At 37.4% G+C, this 19,896-nt stretch overlaps 1 protein-coding gene across 15 annotated transcripts in view; it reads right to left on the bottom strand.

Annotated features, from left to right (window-relative positions):
* Window positions 1-19,896, bottom strand: part of PARD3 (par-3 family cell polarity regulator) — a 624,264-nt gene that overhangs the window by 155,114 nt on the left and 449,254 nt on the right. For all 15 annotated transcript variants that reach the window (XM_058532758.1, XM_058532762.1, XM_058532761.1 and 12 more), the window contains one exon: window positions 4,809-4,919. In XM_058532758.1, the coding sequence (XP_058388741.1) occupies window positions 4,809-4,919 (111 nt within the window). The remainder of the gene's footprint in view (window positions 1-4,808; window positions 4,920-19,896) is intronic.

Raw genomic sequence — 19,896 nt, forward strand, 5'->3', positions numbered from 1 at the left:
AAATACTAGTGAATGGGAACCGTACGCAGAAATGCCATAGAAACTTGCAAAATGACACACCAAGAACTGGGTGTGTACCACTTACAGACACACACGGTCCAATGGCCTGGTATTGAAAACACAAAGCTTTGAAGGGTGATTATCACTTTGAATAATGGAATGTTTCAAGCCATACATTTCCTTAGCAGACTTATAAATATTCTTCATATACCGGGAGGATTTCATAAGAAATTCATTAACTGTCTCATGTGTCCACTATAAGCATTCAGTCCCCTTGGAAATACTTCCAAGCATAACCTACTATGTAGATATAGACAATAATATCACAATCGATATCCCTTGCTGAGTAACTACAACATGCAAGCCAGTTAATATTATAAATCTCTTTTAATAGAATGAATACCATATGAGGTAAATATTATTTGAGAGTTGGGGAATTTGGCGAGATACCACAGCTAATATTTTACCTTTCAAACCTTCTTTCCTTCTTTCTGTCCTTCCTTCCCATCCATCCATCTGCTCATACAGATTTGACCTTGTTCCAGAAAACATTTACCATGATTTTCAAAGAATGTATAGAAATGCAAAATAAATCAAAATGAAAATAGATGTTAACTTTCTAAAAGTATGTATGTGTAGAAATATATATTTTATAGGAAAAAAATTAGAATGGCATAGACCACTATGTTAACAGATATTACAGATAAACTTTTGGTTTTCTATTTTAATTCTATGGGTTTTTTTTTTCAAATTTTCTGTAGATTTAGAATTAGAATATATTTAGAATTAGAATAAATTTAGCATTAGACCTTAAAAAGGTTTATGTTTTAAACAGGTGAGAAACACGTAGGAAAGAGAAAATGGAACAGAAATAAGATTCCTAAGTACACAAAACGGAAGCCATAAAGTAGAGGCAGTTCACAAAACTGGCTCTAAACTTGCACGTGGTCCTAGGAAACAATCAATTGACTTCTACAGCCAGTTAGATGAGTTGAGGGGGCAGATATGGTTGAACCAGGAGCCAATGGTCTTTACTTGCCATCAGTATTTCTCAAATGACTCCGAATTCTGAGAGATGTTAGTATTTTATGAAAAACAAAAAATGAATGGGATGTTCTGTGAATAAACAAGTTAGGAAATGATGATTCTCTATACTTATCTTGGTGACTCACAAGGTACATTAACATAATTAGGGTTTTGAGAAACAATGGAGGAAGGAAATATGCATAAATTGGTTTAACTGAGTGTTTCTCAAATATATTTGCATGTGGAACCCTTCTTCTACTGCTGAATACTGTTTGGGAAACTCCACACCACACTGTTTATATACCAACCATTAAAACATAAACAGGGATATCACTAGAGCAGAAACACAACAGAAAGCCAAAACATTACTTCTGACACTTGGTCAACAAAGAAATCCATCCGTGTGCTGCATAATGGAAGCTAAGTGGACCTGAGGTTACACAGATCATTTCATTGAACATGTTCTCTTTAGGGTTTGGAACCCAATCCTTTCGTGAGGCAGAAATGAGCCTAGGGGCTCTGACCCTAGGCATGCCTGAAAGAGAAACCAGTAAGGGGCAGAAAGCACTGAATTCACACCTCAACTCCAAACACCAAATTGCTCTGCCTAGTTTCCTCGCCTAACCCAAATGCGGTCAACAGCATTTCTGAAAGGCTAGGGTACCTAGGTTCAGAGCTCAGAACTAGAAGTCACAATAGCACATCACAGGACCAGCCTATTTCACCCTTGGCATCATCCCAAAACTCCCCACTTCTCAAGAAGAGACCTTAGGCATGCAGGCTCAGGTTGGTGGCAGGGCAGGACTAGCCAAGCCAGAGGACAGATCCACACGGTGATCCTCCTCACCCATTTCTCCTCTGTGGACGGCATTTATTCAAGACCCTGTCCCACCGTGATGGCAGCAAGTGGAAGGAAAGGGGAGAAAGTGAGCAAGAACGAAGCCAAGTTTAATCTTAGACCCACGCTCAGAAGCATCCAATTTACTTTCACTATCTAAATAGATCTTAACATGGTAGGAAAAACATTTTAAATTATACTCACTGTTCTTTCAATTTTTTGGTATTTATATCTTGAGTAACATTCAGGCTTCATGGATGTGTATGGACAAAAAAAATTTTGGTATGTGGTCATGTCATAACTAATAACTAAGGAATGTCAAGTTTTCTATTTTTATATGGAATCAGCCAAAATAATTTTTAGAACTCAAATAGCTACAGTGGTAAATAATGTTATAGGAGATGCTTCCCCTCTAATCCGCAGGGAAGTAAAGGCTGTCATGGGAATATAAGCAGTGGTTTCTTTACTTTTTATCTATTCCTCCAATCAAATTCTTCCCAGAGAAGCTGCAGTTTCCATTCTCAGAAAGAGCATTGCCATTGCCAACAGACAGAACAGAAAGGAAGACATACAAAAGAAGGCTTGCTCTATCAAAATAACAAACACACCACATGCTCCATTACGTAATTGAGTTAAGTCTCATGCATTCACTTGCTATATTCCAAGATCCACAAGTTTGAATAAAACATACCTGTAAAAACTGTTATTGAAATACAAAGTCAAAGTCTAATAGTTTTCTTAAATTATGAAGCTAATTGATTTTTTTAATGGATCATTCACTTGTTCCTTGACCCTAAAAGATTTTTAGTCTAGGCCTCCTGTATGTTGTAAATTCATTATGACCAACCTAGTTCCCAGAAGTATTGCATCATTAGAGGTACAGAGATGAAGACTAAAAGCAAAACTGGGAAGTGAACAGTGACTTAGGTAAATTAATAATACAGTGAAACCATTACATAAAAATTAGTATTTGGCTGTAAATATTTGATAAAAGTATTTTGGAAAATGTTGAGAATTCTGCATTGAAACCCAGCAGTCACCTTAAACTACAAAGAAAGAATATTTAGAATATTAAAAATGGTATAGGATGAATGAAACCCCTTTGGCTGGCATCACGATAGGGGAGAAGCACAATGTTTCTTTCTATTGCTCAGATTCCTCTCTCACTAAATCACATATTTGCCTGGGGATAAACGAGTTCATATATTTACTTGGTATATAGCCTTCCTTTAGAGAGTAAAGAAAGTCTTTTAGAATTGAAGTTTATACTAGTGAGCAATTAAATGCCATATTACACACACTAAGGAACACTGTGCACCATGGCCTAAAAACAGTGATTTATTAATAAGTTTGGGGATCCCAAAGTTGGTGAAGATTAGAGAGAATCCTAGAAAGCAAGAAAGATGGAATGATTTTTAAAAAATAAAAATTGAAGGGGCCAGCCCGGTGGCGCAAGTGGTTAAGTGCACACGCTCCGCTGCGGCAGCCCAGGGTTCGCCGGTTCGGATCCTGGGCGCTCACTGATGCACCGCTTGTCAGGCCATGCTGTGGTGGCGTCCCATATAAAGTGGAGGAAGATGGGCACGGACGTTAGCCCAGGGCCAGTCTTCCTCAGCAAAAAAAAAAAAAAAAAAAAAAGAGGAGGATTGGCAGATGTTAGCACAGGGCTGATCTCCTCACAAAAAAATAATAAAATAAAATAAAATAATAAAAATAAAAATTGGAGAAGAACCAGAAGAATAAACTCAGATTTGCATCATAAATTAAAAGTCCATATTTTTCCCACTTATATATTTTATACTCTAAAAAGCTACAGAGAATCGGAGTAACTATACTGCAAAAGGTATAGAGGTATTAGAGAGATGAACAGAAAAATGTCCAAACAATCACTATTAAAGCAAACTGTCATGAGATAGCCTTTTTAGTTCTTTCATTTATTGTTAAGTATAAGATTGAAAGTGTCCCACTCTAGAATTGTGGTGTGAAGAGTGGACTTGGTCTTAAAGATGCTGAGCTACAATCCTAGCTATGGACTACAGCTAGGGTTATTTTGAGCTTTATAACTTCGATCAAGGCACCAGAAACTCAAACTCCAGATTATTCAAAGTAAAACAGGCATAGCAGCTCCTGCAGCGGCAGCCCTGGAAATGAAATGTCGTGATACAGAGGAGCTCTCACCACGAGCCTGCAAGCTCTAAAAATGAAAGTGTGAGACGGCTTTCTCATCCTCGGGGAACTACAATGAGCACAATTCTAACCACTTATAAAAATGGTTTTCAAGTGTCTGCTTAAAGTAACTCCTCATTCATTTCATTGGTCTTTGGGTTCTCCACATGGAAAGATTCTATTAACAATAGATAATCTTTCTGGAAGAGATGGAATAAAATTTAAGTGGAAAATGCCATGAAATGTGAAGATAGTGAAATAGAAAGAGAAAAAAGAAATAAATGTCAGGTCTGAAAGAAAAATAACATAGTAAAAATCTAACAGCCTCCTCAATTCTTATTATAAATCAAAATATTTTAAATGAGACATAAAAATTCAAATAGTTTTATTTCCAGATGAGCATTTCTTAAAAATTATTATAATATACTACATGCTCATAGAAGAATGAGACCGGATTTTAAATATTTCTTTGTGATTTTAAAAGTGATCATAAATTCAGTATTAACATTTATTTATTCATCTACTATGTCCTACTATCTTCTTTGCAAAGGTCTTAACTAAAACCATTCAAGTTCACTTTAATACCTCAAATAAATATAAGGTTTTCTTCTTTTAATCTTTCTTTACATTGTATTCACTCCACAACCATCAGTATTTGGATTGACACAGAAAAAATAATCAATTGAATGCAAATTCTTTATATTAAAAAAAAAGAAAGAGTAGACAGAAAAAAAACAACATCTATCTAATGAGGTTTAATCAAATAACTGAAGTCTACCTCTCCTGTTCCTGCTTCATTCGTATTCTCTCCTCTTCTGATGTAAGGGAGTCCTGTATTTTTATTTTACCCGTTTTCTCAATCTTGTCATCTTTTCGATGTTTGCCAAACCTGTTGATGACAAAAAATTCTAACTTGTCAATATATACAAAATGAGTTTTCCTTCTTTGGTGATAAAGACACATGTACTCAAAATGAGGGCCAAAATGTCTCCTGCAGTTCACTAGTTTTGCCCAGTATTAATATTTCAATCAGATTATTTTATTCATTTTTAATTAAAACTTTCCAGAGAAAACTTTTTGGAAAATGACCTCAATATCCATTTTTCTTTTGACAAAACAAAAATAAATAACAACAACAAAAACCTTGCAGTTCACCCTTATAAAACAAATAATTAATAAATGTACAGGACTGAGTGCTGAAGATTTCAGATGCCAGCAGATAAAAATCTGCATTGAAGTGGGTTTCTCTTAGGAGTAAAGAATGATAATCCACAATCGTTTATTTAATAATCTCTCCATAAACAACTATTCTTTATTTTCACACTCAAGTTTATTGGAAACATTCATCATAGTTTAAAAACTGACAAACAAGACCATGTTTGCAAGGTTTAACGTACAAAAGATAATTTACAGTGCTATAATACTTTGAGCTTACTAAATTGAAAGCTTTAAGGCATTCTCATCAAATATTATTCCTAAATCTGATGAAAAGCAGTTGCTGAATGTGGCATCTCTGACTTGGAAATCTATATCTGATGAAAAACAAACACGAGACAAAAACGCATAATTCAAAAACAGTCCCCATAAACCTCTACAGATGCGTACTGAACTCCAGGCTCTTAAATGAAACACTAACATGATTCTCTTCTGGCATCCAAGATGTCTCAGAAACCTCAGACTGGGTATCAATTCTTTTTCTTGCTCTGTTACTTTTCTCTACAAAAGACCATGTTGCCTGGAATGCATGCTACATACCCTCAAATAATATTCATCTGCAGTGATTTGGCCCCCAGAGGTTTCAAAAAAGAAATGTTTTACAGACAGTTACTCAACTCAGCATTCATAAATCTATAAAGTATACTAAGTATCTCTTTCTGAAAAGGACAAAGTAGGAACCTCGCTTATGGTGACAATCATACTGTAAAAGAGAGGTGTAGGATCAAACTTGATATAAAAGAGAAAAGAGTATTTCAACTAATGGCTTGGTTGGTAGCACAGTCGTGCTTTTATTACCACAAATCTGATTTCAAATACTGGTCTATACATGAAGTGTATGTGAGAACATCTCAGACGTTAACTAAAGTGACACTGTGTTTGCAAATGGAAAACACATAAATAAGGAAGGGAAAGCATTCTTAAAATGTTAAAATAGAAAAAAAATTAAAATACCACCACCACCACTCCTTTAAAAATTATGTATAATACTAGGCGGCAATCAAGACTGGCTGTAAAATTGACCTCTATAAAACAAATCTACCTACCCTTAAGATTTAATCTTATTTGGAAATGGGAAGATCATCGCAATTGCAAAAAAAAAGAACAATCCCCAAGAACTTAAGTCCAGAATCCGACCACTTCTCACAAAGGACAAAATATATACAATGCTTTTTTTTTTGTGTGTGTGTGAGGAAGATCAGCCCTGAGCTAACATCCGTGCTAATCCTCCTCTTTTTTTTTGCTGAGGAGGACCGGCTCTGAGCTAACATCTATTGCCAATCCTCCTCCTTTTTTTTTTCCCCAAAGCCCCAGTAGATAGTTGTATGTCATCGTTGCACATCCTTCTAGTTGCTGTATGTGGGACGCGGCCTCAGCATGGCCGGAGAAGCAGTACGTCGGTGCGCGCCCGGGATCCGAACCCGGGCCACCAGTAGCGGAGCGCGCGCACTTAACCGCTAAGCCACCGGGCCGGCCCTACAATGCTTTTAAAACTAATAAATACAAAGCATTAAAAATAAAGACTTTCCTTTATTTTTGTCAACATATCAATAATGCCTAAGAGTTAAGCATAATGATTGACTTTATAGAATGAATGAATGAATGAACAAATAAATGAAAGAGCAAACATAAAAAACTGATTCATCCCACTAGGAGCCAACATCTAGAACATAATGTTCACTCATTCTACAAAAATTTATTGATCGTCTACAAGGAATTCTGGGGATAGGACAGAGCTGGACGGATTAACTTGAGTGTTATCAGCACATAGACGGTATTCAAAGCCCATTTGACTTCCCATCCTGAAAATTCTACAACATTGAGGCATCTGGAAATATAAAATGTATTCAATTCTAACTTGAAGAAAAGTTTAAGTTCAAATCCTAATACATGTTATTTACTTATAATTAGGTACTCTTAAAGGTGAATCATTTTAACCATTTAGTTTTTCAGTTCATAAGTGTCCTTCAAATGATACAATGCTGCCATACTCATCTGTTTTGTTTTTAAAGACTGCCGTGCTGTCTCACATTCTAGATTATGTCCATTCAATCCCATATCATATTTGGGAAACACTATGCAATGACACAAGATATGTTATCCATCTGAACCAAAAAGCACAGTTTCATCTTACAGGAAGAGCATGTATATCTGCCCTTTGAGTTAATAACAGGGGGAAAAACTGAGAGTGGTTGATTTTTCCATGTTTTAAAATAGTTTAGATATTTCCAGCCCGGAATCTAACATTAAGTTTAATTAGGTATGTTAAAACGTTTTTTAAAAAGGTCTTGGTCTTAAGACGCAGAAGCAACCCAAGTGCCCATTAACTGATGAATGGATAAAGAAGATATGGTATATATAGAGAATGGAATACCACTCAGCTGTAAAAAAAGACAAAATTGTCCCATTTTCCACAATATGGATGGAACTTGAGGGTAGTTAAGCAAAATAAGCTAGACAGAGAAAGACAAACACTGTAAGATTTCACTCATATGTAGAAGACAAATACATAGACAAAGAGAACAGATTAGTGGTTACCAGAGGGGAAGGGGCTTTGGGGGTGGGCCTAAGGCATAAAGGGGCATATATATATATGGTGACTGAGACATAATAATGTACAACTGAAATTTCACAATGTTATAAACTATTATGACCTCAATAAAATAACAAAGAAAAGGTCTTAGTCTTACTTTGTGAAGAAAGTTTTAGTTTTATGTCTCAGTCTAGAACTTTCAGCTTTTTATCTTTACATGAGTAAGAAGAAAAAAAAAAAAAAAAAGAGTAAACCCTGAGTCACATTGAAGAACTGCATTTTCTCTCACTGTATTTGGAATCAAAATATTATTTTCCTAGACTGTGCCCTAATCACCAGAATATACTATTTTATTTGTAAATTTATCATCAAATTGTTATAATACATTTTCCTTTTTTAAATTATAGATTCAAGATTAATGTATGAAAAAGTAAAGAAATCATAGATAAAATGTTCATAGGTTAGCATTTGGACATTTCTCTTAATGTTTGCTTTAGTTAATAAATCATGTGATTACTTCAAGACATACTAAAAATGACAGCATTTTAATTTATAATTGGGGTAAAAATGAATCCCTTTGCTATAATTTTTTGATAGAATGAAATAAAGACTGTAAATAAAAAAAATATACCAACCATTCCAGAGTGTAAAAAGAAAAAGAAAGCAGCTACACCTTCATTCGCTCTAATTGACAATATATTCTAGTGCTCTTCTTAGTTTGTAGTTGCTTAATTCTTCCTGAAAAAGGGGGGAGGTCACTGAAAAATTTCAGCTATGCAAAGTCAGTTTCATAGCTGAAATCAGTAACCAAGCTATGAAGATAATCATTTAACAGCAAGATGCTTAACAACTTGGAAGACATCAATTACATTTATTTTATTATCTTTTAAAAGCCACAGATGAATTTCAAATAGGTCACTTTCCAAGCAACAGTACAGCTGAAAAAATACTGTGCTAATAGTATATCCAGGAAGGAAATCCATTCTCAGCAGAGAATCAGTTTGATGATCTGCCTTCTGACTAACCCGCACACACGTTCAAATAGAAAACTCCACCACCCAATGGGTGAAAGTGGTCGCCTACCCCACCACCTCAGGAAGAATTTGCTAGTTATATCACAGTCATAACATAATGGAACGACCTTTTTTGAAAAATAGAGATAGAAAGAAAAATACCTTGAGAAAAACTTGGTAGAGAAGAGAAAAATTGCTTTAGAGGAACTGCTGCATGGAGACAGAAGGTGCGCTAAAAAGAATGCCAACCTGCCACTAGAGACTCTTCCCAGAAAGAAGAGTGGATGAGCCCTGTCTCATCAGAGTAGAATTGATTGTAACATTTCTTAAACATATGGCTTTCTTCATAAAGGATATCGCAATGCTTTCATTCCGCTAAAGTAATCTCAAAGTAATCTGCTAAATGGGTTTTACTATGACGCGTTACAAATGAGCTCACTGCCGTCTGCCAGATCAGCCATATATATTATTACAGTAAAGAATGATGGCAAAGTGTGCACTTGTCGATGAATGGGGAAAGCAAAAGGCAAACAAACCAATCAAAACAAAGAATCACAACAAAACTCTATTGTTTTTATATAGAAAGAAGTGTCGTTAACAATTTATTGGTAGAGTTTCGTGCTATTAAACCATCATTTTGGTTTTTAGTAAATTAACGTAATTCTCTCTGCAGTATAAATAACATTGAAATATTTTACCATGTTTTATACTGCTACTAAAATTAGAGATCTTTAGAAAAAATTATGCTGAACACATTACATCCTGCTATAAATAAAAATATAATTGGTTTTGTAATAAAAGGGCTTTTCCTAATATTATATCTAAAAACACGATACATGAAAAAGAAAGTCTTAAAAATCTGCTGCCAAATTTAAAAATAGAGGAACAGAATATCCAGAACAATTATCTTGTAAGCTCTGAGGAATAATTTTTACAATAAGACTTTCTTCAAAACAACCTCACTGAAATGTCACCTAGAAATCTGGTATTTCTCACTGCTAATTACCAAGGTCTTCATGTCTAAGGAGGGCTTTGCTACAATACTTGTCTTATAACTTATTCTAAGAAATGTGTAGGTTAAGGGATACTGCTTGGCTGAGGAAGAGAATTGAAAATGGGTCAAATTAGAATTCAGTGTCAGCCACCTCCCTCAATGCCGACTCCTGCATTGCAGTGGTCAACACAGCCATCTAACTCAATACTTGGCCCTGCATGTTGCCCCTCGTTTCTACATATTTGCACCATCACATGATTCAATCACTTCCTTTTTCCAGGAATCCGTTATCCCTTTCTGGAACCACCTGGTTTCCTCTGGTGGACACATGTGTTTGTACAGCCATTGTGTTAACCTGTCTTTGACCACTGCCTGCTGTGATAATGCTGTCATTTGCCCAAAAGATCCTTGAGAGATACCAGCTGCCCAATGAGTCAGGTTCAATATCCTGGACACCAAAATCGCATACCCTGTACAGTGCTGCACCTGTGTCCCCGCCCAGTTCTCTGCATGGCTCGAGAACACACAGTTCACTCACATCAAAGCAGTATCATGAGCTTTTAATATCACTCCTCTACAGTCCTTCGAGTCATACATTTCCTAAATGGGTTTTGATTCAAGTTTCGCTAGAAAATCTTTTTCAATTGACTCTGGTACAATCTTTCCCACAGTCTTGGTGTGAGCATTGACTTCCCTCAACCCATCACTCTGGTCTCAAACACAATTATGAACTTATTTTTGCTGTAAAAGACAACTGCTTTAAATTTTATCTAAAGCAAAAAAAAACTCTAGCTATATATCTTTGTAGATTGTTCTATTTCACTCTTGTCCATGTGCACGGAAGGCATACCTGCACACATCTCTGAAAATCAAAGTCTAGAAATGAGTCACCTCATCCAATGTCTTTATTTGAAAGACGAGGAGATTGAGGCCCAGGAGGTATGCAGAGCTGCCCAAAGTCACATCACAAGCTAGGAATAGAGATCAAGTCACCTCATCACTAGTATAAGACATCTCAGTGGGTCTGAACTTGGACACATCTAGAGAAAATGAAATTCCCAGACCTATGAGGCTCACTTTGTGTAAATCCTAAGTGAGACATATAATTGAGCATCTGGTGAATGCTCTTTGATGATTTAATTACATTTAACTAGAATTTATTGAATTCTTATTATGTACTTTCTCTCCTTGATTCCCACAACCAGCCTGTGAGGTTGGTGTCATCATCCTCCTATGTCAGGAAACCTCTGGAAGCACAGGGAGATTTAATGATTTAACAGGTCATATGGCAAGTAAGTCGCAAAACCAGAATTGAGACCCAAGACTCTCTTTACCACACCCAGCCACCTCAAAAGCTTTAGGAACAAAGACAGTCAGTCACTCTACGCTGTTATACTGAGAGCAGGGTTTTAAAACATCTTTGCTGAAATAAATGAAATAAATCTTGCATCGCCTGCAGCAATGAGCTCCCTGGGACATTGCTCCTGAATGGAACTAGTCTATGAGGGCCAGGAGTCTGGACGCAAGGTCAAGAAGTGACCCTAACTGTGGGAAAGGATCATAAAAACTGCCCACATACCCATGCCTAGGACATTGGCAATATTTCTAAGTGCAACGATACTCCAAAGTCAAATTGTCTGTACTGACACATGCAAATACTGCCAGGCAACAGAGAAGCATGTTGAATGGCCTAAACCCAATCACAGGGAAAACAGCAAGAATTCCCAGCGTGCGTTTTCTTTTATAACGATGCACTCATGGTTTCTGGCCCTCTCCTTTTCCGCCTCAGCCTCCATTTTACAAACGAGAAAAAGAAAAAAATATAAGTCACTTCTGGTGTGTTCTTCCCATACGGGATCTTACATATTTTAGTGACATTTTAAGCAATCGCCACCATGACAGCGTGCTGATTTGCTCAGCAGTAGATTGTGGCGGTGCTGGGTGAATCAGGGAAGAGACGGCTGATTATGAAAAGCAGAAAGCTCCTATTTAGGCAAAAAAACATGTTGGTAATCAACAATGATGAGAAGGGAGGCTTCGAAAAGGGGGCATGACAACTAGATAGTCCTTCTGCAAAATGGGAGGCGGCTTCAAGTTGGCGGAGTTTAGCGGGGTTCTCTTTAAAGGAAATTCACAAACTTGAGAATCATTATTTGATTGTGTACAGTGTTCATCAGGGCTAGCATGATTAGATTTAATAAACTAAATTTGTGTTGTTTGGCATCCAGGGAAAAGAAGTGACTTTTTTTTTTCTTTAACAAAAAAACAGCTTCTACTTAACCAAGCTAGAGCAGCCTTTAGACATGCAACGGACCCTTAATGGGCAACACATCCTTCCCAGGGCTCCCAGCCAATGTCCCTGTAAGTGTAGTGCTCCCCCAGCAAAGTCTGTTATCCCATCCAGGAAGCACCCATATGCCTACTAACTCTCCCTTCAGGAGTCCTAGGAGGATGTGGAACAAGGAAATACTAAAAGCAACAATTAAGAAATTGACCCCAACATTATCAATTTTGACTTTACAAGAATCGCTGTAAACTCCAAAGATCTAAAAACTAAAACCAACCCAAAAAAACACAAAAAAATAAACAAAAACCTGTGGGATCCAGCTATAAAGACTTAAGAAAAAAATCAGGCTAACAATAATCCTTCAAAACACAAGATAAATACATAAATAACTCTGAAATATTATTTATAATCTATAGTTAGAGCCATCCAAGTCAAACGACAGAAGATGAGTGGACGTACATCTTAATTATGATGTTCAAAAGCTTTTCAGGCATCAGCTACTTCATAGACCACATGATCTATTTTTTGTAGCAAATAAATTCCCTCCTTGTAAAAACGGGTCAATTAGTAATTACTGTTCCATACAGGATTTTTATAAGGCTTGATATACCTTATTTTTTTCAAAACATACCCACACAGGTAATCAAACCGCACTAACCCCATAATGCCCATGTGCAAATGCAAATAATATGCAAAGTGTTTTTTTGTTTCCTCTCTACTTTGACTTTATAATAAATAATACATATATTATTATATATAAAATAAAAAATATATATATATAAACACACACACACTTAAACACAGTAAAAACAACACATAATTCTGATTTTCTAAATGTTCAATTTGGCATTGAAATCAGCCATGTCCACTTAAAATGATCTTGAGAGTGCCTTTCACACAACCACTTCCCTGGATCCTTTCTCCACAGCTATACTCCTAATTTTTGCACTGTTCACTTTAATGCATTATTGTTTCACAATACAATACTACAAATTGCAAATTACATTTGGCTCAAGGAGTGATTATGAAAAATACAATCACTGCTGCCTTTGCTGGAATAACTCTGATAATAATGAGAATGATTGAGCTCCAAGCAGCCCAAGTGATGAGGAGGGTCAATTTGAACATTTCTATTAAGCGTCTTTTGTTAAACCCAACACTTTGCCAGGTCAGAGGCAAATAATCATACCCTCCATCTGGTTACCATGGTTTTCCTTTTCCTAAAGCATCAGAACAATTCAGTAAGTGGTACTGCCCTAAAGGCAGTCTCCATAAGAAATGCTAATGAGACCTAAGTCACAAAACACATCTATTTAAAAGGGCACATGAAAGAATAAAAAGTAAACGGTAGAATGATATTTTACTACACACCTTTTTTCTATTAGGACAAAAAATCAGGATTGTTTAGTAACAAGGATAATCCTAATAATTTCTGTTACCATCTGCCTATCTGATACTCAAATTGGCATCAAAGTTGTAAATGTTTATGAGGTAATGCAAACACATGCAGGACTTCAGGGTATCTTTTTTGAGGTAGAAATATTCACCCTCAATTACAAACGCATTGAGATCCAAATTCAACATTTTAACTACTGATAGGAGAGCCCTAGTTACAGGTACAGCTGAAACACCTTCAAGTATATTATTCTTCTACGTTTACAGAGCAGATGAAAGTAACCAAAAATACAGATAACATGGTCATTGAAGTCTGGGGGAGGGAGGGGAACAGACTTTTTGTGTAGCTCCTGGAAACTTTGAAAGATTAAAACTTCCCCAAAGATCTCATTATCTGTAAAGTTAAGGTGTCAGTCAGCACTTTTTTCTGTCGATGATAGGAAACAATTTCTGTCGATTCATATTTCTTAGAGAATGCTCTCTACAGAGTAAATTAAGGAGCACAGATTTCCATTTTTTAATCTTTGTTGATTTGCATATTCAGATTTAACATTAAGGAGCTGACACGCTTTTAACGCCCAATAGAAGGCTCTGCGGGCAAATTGCTGAGAGCTGGAGGCCACACCTAGTTCTTAGAACAGGGAAGAGCGAGTAGATTCCCACGAGGCTGCCGGCTCCCCAGGCCTCCATGCCAACACCCACTGTCTACCTGAGTCACACCACCCTCTTAAAGAACAAGGGACTGACAGGTCACATATGTGGCTAAAGTCAGCATTTTTGCAGTATGCCTGGGTCCTGGAGAGTTTAACGCATACAGAATGATCATGTGACAGCAAAAAATGGCAATGGCTCTTTTCCAGAAAAGATTCTCTACTCTTTTGTGCTGCGGTGTCACTCTACTAGAATGTACAGCACTGCATATTATTTATGACTCCACCGTGGTTAAGATCCCAGTAGGTCATCAGGATCTGAAATCTTGGGACAGTTTCAGGGATGGAGTAACAAGGGCTTAGAATGAGGAGACATGTTGAGTGTCTCATCTTCAATCAGCACGCCCCTCACGTGAAGGGGAACAAGAAATTCGACAAATGGCAAACCACCACATTTTTCCTTATTTGACTAAACAGTTCAGTATGCATTCAAAGATAGAACTTGTTGATTTGTGCGCTGGCCTGGAATTCCTCTCACCCCCACTCATTTCTGTCTCCCAAGCACTGTCACATCCACATGGCCTGCTGGGTGGTCTGGGGCTCCAGCGACTCTCTGGCCAGCACAAGCCAAAAGCGGACCTTTGTACGAGTGTGCTGTGTCTGTCCAATAAATTGTCCTGGAACCGGAGCCAATGCCACTCATATCAGTTGAAATTCTCAAGTCTCCCCCGTTACATTGCATTTATAGGATATCATCATGTTGCTTTTCCTTGGCTGAAGTTTGAAACTGTCTGGTCTAAACTAGCGTGTATAATTATGGTGGATTAGCAAACCTCACTTCGTTGAAGACAGTAATACGTAGAGAGAGATAATATACATTTTTTTACCCCAAATATAGAAATAACCCATACATCTTTTTTAGCAAAGGCACTCAGAATATCTATCCAGGATCTGATGTAGGAATAATTAACCTAAGGGGAGAAAAGCCCATGAGAACAACACTTAATAAATAACATGAACTTAGCTCAGAGCCAGTCTTCCTCAGCAAAAACAGGAGGATTAACACGGACGTTAGCTCAGGGCTGATCTTCCTCACTAAATAAATAAATAAATAAATAAATAAATAACATAAACTGACAGATGTACAGCACCTTAAAATTTCAAAAGCTCTCCGTACACATTCTTTCACTTAGATCTTAAAGTGAAACGTGAAGCAAGTGGAAATGAGGACACCAAGGCTGATGGGTTAAGCACCAGAGGTGGTGGAGCTGGGCTGGGAAGAGACAGCTTCAACCCTTAATCCTCAATTCCTCCTACTACCGAATACTCGCCTCCCTCTTAGATCGACCTCAACCTCTTCGAATGCCTCTTAGGTTCTTCGTGTTAGTTTACATGTTAAGAGTTCATGAAGTAAAGTAAAATCTTTATTTATTACACTGAAATCACATTAAAAATAAACTTTAAGAAAGATCACTATGTAAGCATCTTAAATGGGGTAACACCAACTAGACTGTAAAATACTTGAAAGTAGTCAGTGTAATTTTAGCTCTTAAGCACCCCTCACAACACGTGCTGCAGCGTTCCTCCATGCAGCATAACGACTGAGACACGCTGCTGACGGGTGGGCCTGAGCACAATCAGACACTGAAGCAGTCAGGTAACTGATCTGAAGGTCAACAACTCAATCACACGTCACACGGCAGTTGAGACTGGGCAGGGCAGTGTTTCTCAACCCCTGCATTACTGAAATTCCGGGCCAGATAATCCTGTGCAGTGGGGGCAGGGGGCTCTCTCATGCTTCAGGGGTTGCTCCGCAGCATCCCTGGCCTCCAGCCACTACATGCCAGTAGCACTCCCTCCCCACTTGTGACAACCAAATAAGTCACCAGACACTGCCAAAGGTTCCCCGTGGGGCAAAACCCCGGGGCTTGAGAACCACTGGACTAGGGTTTAAGACAAACAATTAGGTTCAATGCAATATCTTCATTATTTACACAGAAGAAGAAGGGGCTGAAAGGACAGCGGAAGGTATACTGGTCTCCACCCTCAAATGCTCCTTTATTTCAGGACTACGTCCTAAACACTAAAGAAGGGAGTCTCTTTCTACTGAGATGGTTCAGGTTGAATGCAGATGATCATCTAAGTCCCAGAAGACAAGATCTAGCGTGCTGCAACCCAAGAATACACGTGGGGAACGTATCCGTAAAACCAGTTGATTAAAAAGGCACCAGTGTCGGTGCAACTGACATTAGAGCACCAATTAAGAGCCGGTACGCCCAAACCAGAAAGACAGTTGTCACTATCAAATAATAATAAAAATACTACCTATAAAAAACAGTAGTAGCAAAGATTAAATGCAATCATGTTTCTAAACATGTAGCACACTGCTGGCAGAAACCATCACTCGATAAATAATAGATATGATTTTCTAACAAAAATATCTACATATATTCATCCTCTTCCTCATTTCCAGGTAGCTCCTCTCAACTCCCTAAATTGGGAAGATCATGATCATGTAAGTGGTAGATACAATAGGTTTTCCAGTATTTGTGGTCTACTCCCTGTCTTTTTGGCTAAGCCAAAATGACCCGGCCAGTGGTGGTTGGTGTTGGCCAGCACAACGGAGTAAGGGTGGACAGCAGCCCAGTGCTACGAAGCAGCTGCCATCTCAGAGGCCTGAGGTCACTTGGCGTCAGAAGCAGTGCGTCAGAGATGTAGTTCCCAGGAGCAGGCACTCTACGGCAGGTGCTGCTGGTTGCCTACCCAAAACCCATTCTCCTCTTCTTCCTTAGAAGTGAAACCCTGATTTGGTAGGGAGAGGAAACATGCCTAGTTGAGACAAAACCACTTTCCCCAGCCTCCTTTGAAAACAGGAACAGAAGACAGTAGAAGGCTGTAGTTAAGAGCATAAACATTGGAGCCAGATTCCTGGGTCAAAGTCCCAGCTTTGTCTCTTAGTAGCTATGTGACACACAGCCATGTGACTCACTATGCTTGGACAACTCACTTTACCACTTCGAGCCTCAATTTCTTCTTTGATAAAATGTAACCACCCTCACAAGTTTATTTTGAGAATTAAATGAATTATACATTCATTGTATGTTGGCACAGATAAGCACTCAATAAATATCAACTATTTTATTATCATTGTTATTCTTCACTTCCAGCTCATAGAAATTGATGATGGGACTTCTGGAAAAGATCTTTAGAAAGAAGGTTGACTCCACTAGAAGTTGCCTTTTCCCCTTCCTGCCTCTTCCTCCTTAGAATTCTGACAAGATGGCTACAGTAGTAACCAGGAAGTGACAGTGAGGATAGAGATACACGTTAAGACACTTATGTTCATAATAGCATTATTCACCACAGCCAAAAGGTGAAGTAAACTAAATGTCCATTGATGGATGAATGGATAAAACAAAATGTGGTGTATACATACAATGGAATATTATTCAGCCTTAAAAAGGAAGGAAATTCTGACAGGACATTATGCTAAGTGAAATAAGCCAAGGACAAAAAGATAAATACTGTATGATTCCACTTATATGAAGTACTTAGAGTAGTGAAATTCAGAGAGACAGAAAGTAGAATGGTGGTTGCTAGGGATGGAGGAGAGGGAAATGAGTTTAGTATAATGGGTACAGAGTTTCAGTTTTGCAAGATGAAAAGAGTTCTGGAGATGGATGGTGGTGATGGTTGCACACATATGTGAATGTACTTAATGCCACTGAATAGCACACTTAAAAATGATTAAGATGGTAAATGTTATGTATATTTTACCAAAATTTAAAAAAATAAAGAAATATGTATTAAGGATGGCTGAATAAAAAGGACGTAGTGACACTGCTGACACTCTGGGGCCACCATACAAGCCATGACTGCCAATCTCCAGACTTCTTTTAAATTAGAGAAAAATAAGCCCTGTCTTCTTTAAACCACAGTTACTTGGGTCTGCACTACAACCAAAACAATTTCTCACAGATTTTAAAATCATGGAGATAAGAAGGCAAGATGGAGTGTTCCCTTTCATATATTTGGCTTCCCAAATAGAGAAAAGGAAAATATATTCTTTGCAACATCTTTGTAAATGATCCCATCTTCACAACAATACCTCACTGGTTCAGTCCTACAGTCCTGTAACCAATTTTCCCCTCCAATGCCACCCTCAAAGTCAATCCATGATGGCCAACAGCCTTCCAAGAGTTTAAGAGCAGAATTAATTGAGACAACTGAGAATAATCACCAAAACAAAGCCCCATCTATTCAGGCCAACACCGCCATTCCAGCTGACAAAGACTTTCAGTGTGAAAACAGCATTCCATAAGTCAGAATGATTTTCATTTTCTCTTCATTGTTTCTGATGCTGTTTGCGTACTCTCTAGTTGGTGAGCAGAGACGGCTTCATACCCTTTCTATTATTTTGGCTGTTAATAAGTGTTTCTCTCTAGTTAGATGGTACCCAACAGCTGCTTGTACACAGAACAGTAGAGGACACTTCTAAAAGAAAAAGTCCTTTCCCATTGCTGACCAGACTAACTGGAAATAGTATGAAAATTCTGCTTTAGCAAATTATATAACTTCTAACCCACATGAAAAATAGTGTTCAAAGAAGTTTTGCCAGACTAAATAGACAGGAGTGTTCTCTGAGAGTAAAAGCATAGGACTTTGATAGTAAAGATAATAAGTTCTCTATGGATAAAACTATATTCAAATATGGGACCTTTCCAAAAGAGTTTCATAGGAAAAATGTTCTATAAATTTTTTCTATTTGTTCATTAAAATTGAGAAGGCAGATCTAAAATCTTAGCAGTAACCTATTTAAAGACTGTAATGGTATCTAACTAGGACCAAGCAATAGGTAACTAGTTACATTTTCTTTTTTAAAAATACTTAGTTTATAATATTTTCTTATTGAAAATATAAAAGAAACCAAAATTGTGTCACAGCAAGAAATGCATATAAGTCTACACTTTCCTGGGAAATATATTTCCAGACAGAAATCTAGTTGAAACGTTTTTGAATGCAACAATGACTATAAAGTGCATGATACACAGAATGAGTCATGATATTAAAAATGCATGTAAAAATAATAAACAGGTTTTAAAAAATGTGCATATAGGCAGAACATAGCCAGGAACCCTTCAGAAAAGGCCAACAAACTCAAATAACGGCACGCTCAATATGCCAATTTCAAGTCTACAGAAAGCATTAATAGTTTGAACATATCCAAAACTCTATATGCCCTTGGATAGAACATAAAAGATGGAAGTGTTGCCTTGAAAAACAAAGATATCTGCATACGGCAGTTTATTCAATTTTTTTGAAGCCATGGGAAGGGAAGCTCTTATGAATCTCGGAAAAATAGATCCTGGGAAAACAAAGTCTGAAAATGTATGTGAGTATAGAGTGAGGACTCCAGATTATGTGTGATAATGGTTAAATGTCACAATATTAAAAAAAAAGGGCTTTCAAAAAAAAGCTGGCACTTTGATGAAGCAAGCTATTTATCTGACCTAAGTACTTTCCCTGTTGTGTAAACATGAGAGAAAACTGAAACGAAGGTACTAATTTAGAGTAGCTGATGTCATCAGGATCCACACCCGCTCTGGTCATGTGCTCAGCAGAACCACAGCTGCCAACACATACGAGAAAAGAGACAGAGAGCCAGGACGGTAAACTCTCTCACCGCTGAAGGGAAGAAGTGATCCCATAGTCAACCAAATCAATCAGTAAATTTAGTTTTCCTCCGAGTTATATTTTGGTAATAATCAACTTTTTTAAA

This window comes from Diceros bicornis, chromosome 36 (assembly GCF_020826845.1).
Source record: "Diceros bicornis minor isolate mBicDic1 chromosome 36, mDicBic1.mat.cur, whole genome shotgun sequence".
Classification (NCBI taxonomy): domain Eukaryota; kingdom Metazoa; phylum Chordata; class Mammalia; order Perissodactyla; family Rhinocerotidae; genus Diceros; species Diceros bicornis.